This window comes from Anneissia japonica, unplaced genomic scaffold (genome assembly GCF_011630105.1).
Source record: "Anneissia japonica isolate Jap-2015-1 unplaced genomic scaffold, ASM1163010v1 scaffold287755_len519135_cov135, whole genome shotgun sequence".
In the NCBI taxonomy this organism is placed as follows: Eukaryota; Metazoa; Echinodermata; class Crinoidea; order Comatulida; family Comatulidae; genus Anneissia; species Anneissia japonica.
The window spans coordinates 308,400-311,217 of NW_022704004.1; the positions used below are offsets into that span (position 1 = coordinate 308,400).

Here is a 2,818-nt window from a genome sequence, read left to right on the forward strand (position 1 = left end):
CGAGATTCGTCCACATTTCGAAAGACATTCAGAAAACGGAAGTGACGAGTTCGCGTCTCTCGCTCGCGTTCTTCGCAGTTAGGTACGATGTCGGCAAGCGGGATGCTTATGAGAAGCAGGAAGTTGTCGGAACTGGTGGCCGGGTCGTCAATGTCGTCGAACATCTTCCACTATCACCGCACCGGCATCGTGTACGAGATTGCGATCCAGTATCCTCTCGGCCAACTCGACGAGCGTATCCGTGTCCGTCCACTTTATACTTTCGGCGTCGTCGTCGAAAAGCACGTAGCGCGCGTCTCCCCTTCCGGCGAACCCGGCGTGGTCGTTGCTCGAAAGGAAGCAGATGGGAACCGTGCACTCGCTCGGTTTCAGCAGCGTCACGCCGGGAATCTTTCCCATGAACGCTATCAACCTCGCGAGAGATCTGGTGGCCGGCGTGGGCGGATCAGCGTAAACCACGGTCGACGTGAAGGCCGTCGAACTGTACCTGTCAGACAACCTCTTCGCCGCCTCCGGTACTTCGTCCTCGGACTCGACGAACCGTCTTGCTTGGTTCAGAAGCTGATGAAACGAGCATTCGTCCTCTCCGATCAACCCTCCGTAGGCGGTGGAGCTCGGTCGGTAGTCCACGACGAACGGGATGGGACGGGGGTTTTGTTTTCTTCGGAGTTGCCGACGAGGACGTCTTCGCTAACGTCGTCGTCCACTTCCTCTTCGGATTCGCACGCAGAACTTCCGGAACATGCGTCTTCGACGACGTTGTAGCTGGGACCGACGTTACGGCGACCGGGAGGTTCCCGACGTTGTCGTGGAGACCCTTCGTGTCTGCAATCGTTCAGTAATCGGCGCAATTTGCTTAGCTCGACACTTCGGCCGTAATTTACTGTTTCTATTTCGTTCGTCAGATAGGATATATGTCGCATTAATTCTTTGTTCTTTTGCGCACAATCGGCCGCCTTCATCCTTTCCTTTACCAACGAACGTTCCACTTCATCGAGGCGTCGTGTGAGAAGTTCTCGACATTCCTCGTGGGATCGTCCGTCTTCCGAGTTCTCGACGATTCGAGTCACTTCGGAATACGCCTCCGCCACTTTGTTATTGGCAAAGTTGAGTTGTCTTTTCATCTCGTCCATCTCCATCTTCGTTTTCGTCAAATCTGATCTCAATTCGTCCGCTTCCTTGTTCTTCGAAAACACCGATTCTTCGAGGTGGACAACCTTTTTCATCGATTCGTCGTACAAATTCGACAGACTTTTTTCCGATTCCGATAGCCTCTTTTCCATTTTGGTGTTCTCTTTCACCAGTCTATCGCGTGCGTCGATGACCGTTTTGAGTTCTTTACTTAGTTCCGAAATCATTCTATCGTTGGATTCACCCGACTTCTCCCTCTTTTCGTAGCTCAGAAGTCGTTCGAGTTGTCGGATCTCCTGTCGATGTCTTTCCAGCTCCCGCTTCAACGAATCCGTTTCTTTCGAATCCGTTACATTCTTGTCAACGTTCGAAAGTTGGGACTCAAGATTGGCGCGTTCTCTCTCGGATGTCTTCAGCAGGTCGCGAAGCTTGTCGAGATCTGCCGAACGTCGTTCAGCCGTCACTTGCCACGACCTCTTCTCGGCTTGCCACCTATCAAGGTCCTCCTTCGACCGACGTTCATAATCGGTCGCGAGCTTCAGTTTCTCCGAGAGGGACGCGCACTCGTCAAGAGCCTCTTCCGAAATCTTATCGGATTCCAGTTTAGCTATCCGATCGACATAATTCTCTTCCCGTTCCTTTAGGGCCGCATGCAACTTACCTGTGTCTCTTCTCAGTTTCGATTCCTTTTCTTTAAGGAAAAATATCTGCGTTCGAAGATTTTCAATCTCGTCCGAGTGGCTCGCCTTCGCCGTTGCAAGTTTAATTTCAGCGTCCGATTTCTCCCTCTCCGATCCGAGTTCCTTGGCGTTGGATTCGTGAGATTCGTCTCGAGCCTTTTTCAATTCTTCGACCCATTGCTTCCACTGAAGAATTTCATTCTCGATTTTTTCATGGTTCGACTTCAGCCTGATTTCGGCTTCCTTGGCGGCCGCCAGATCGCGGGACGTCCGTCGCAGTTCGTCTTTCGTCTTTTCTAGAAGGACGGAAAGTTCGGCACTCCGGTCGTCCGCGCATTCTTCGCGCGCTCTCGAGAGGTCCGTTTGCAATGCGGCTATATCGTCTTTGAGAGCGGTCGCCTCGCGTCCCTGGTGAGCAAGCTGCACCCCAATCCTTTTATCTTCCGTCCGTCACGTTCCTTCCCTTCTTTGAGGACGGCGATCTCGTCTTCGAAACCGGCCGCCTCTCGAATCTTCTTCGCGATCGTAGCGTCCAACTCTTTCATCCTCTTCACGTTTCTTTCAATCTCTTCTTTGTAGGCCGTCATTTGATCGTCCGTCTTACTTCCGTTCCGTTTCATTTTCTCTTTCAGGGTGTCGATCTCGTTCCGCAAGTCGATAGCCGTGCGATCTTTATCGAAAAGCTGCTTTTCCATCCTCCTACTCTCCCTTTCGTTATCATCTTTCAGTGCGGTTCTCGACATCCTTGATCAGCGAAGACTCCTTTCGGGTGGCCTCGGCCAGCTTTTCCTTAAGTTCGGCAATCTCCGTCCGGAGAATATCGGCCCTGTCGGAGTGATCAGCCTTGGCCGTTTCCAGATCTGAGATCGCCTTCGCCTTGTCGGACTCGACGGAAGAACGAAACTCGCGAAGGATCGCTTCGTGATTCTTCTCCGTTACGTCCAACCATTCCTTCAGACTCTCGACATCCCTCTCGCTCTCTTCCAACTTCTTCGCCGACCTTCGTT

The 2,818-nt window shown here is 52.2% G+C and overlaps 1 protein-coding gene across 1 annotated transcript; it reads right to left on the reverse strand.

The window, feature by feature from the left end:
* Positions 1-590: 590 nt before the first annotated feature.
* LOC117104562 (cingulin-like) lies at positions 591-2,506 on the reverse strand. The gene is made up of 2 exons (XM_033245417.1): positions 2,266-2,506; positions 591-2,107 (listed from the first exon to the last, which is right to left on the reverse strand). Exons 1-2 carry the CDS (start codon positions 2,504-2,506, stop codon positions 591-593), a joined length of 1,758 nt encoding a protein of 585 aa, XP_033101308.1.
* Positions 2,507-2,818: the final 312 nt, after the last annotated feature.

Bases quoted from the DNA above. Each gene is read 5' to 3' on its own strand.
- LOC117104562 (XM_033245417.1), bottom strand. From the start codon at position 2,506: ATGGAAAAGCAGCTTTTCGATAAAGATCGCACGGCTATCGACTTGCGG. The intron at 2,108-2,265 runs GTGACGGACGGA...CCGTCCTTCTAG, and splicing joins CCTCAAAGAAGGGAAGGAAC to AAAAGACGAAAGACGAACTG.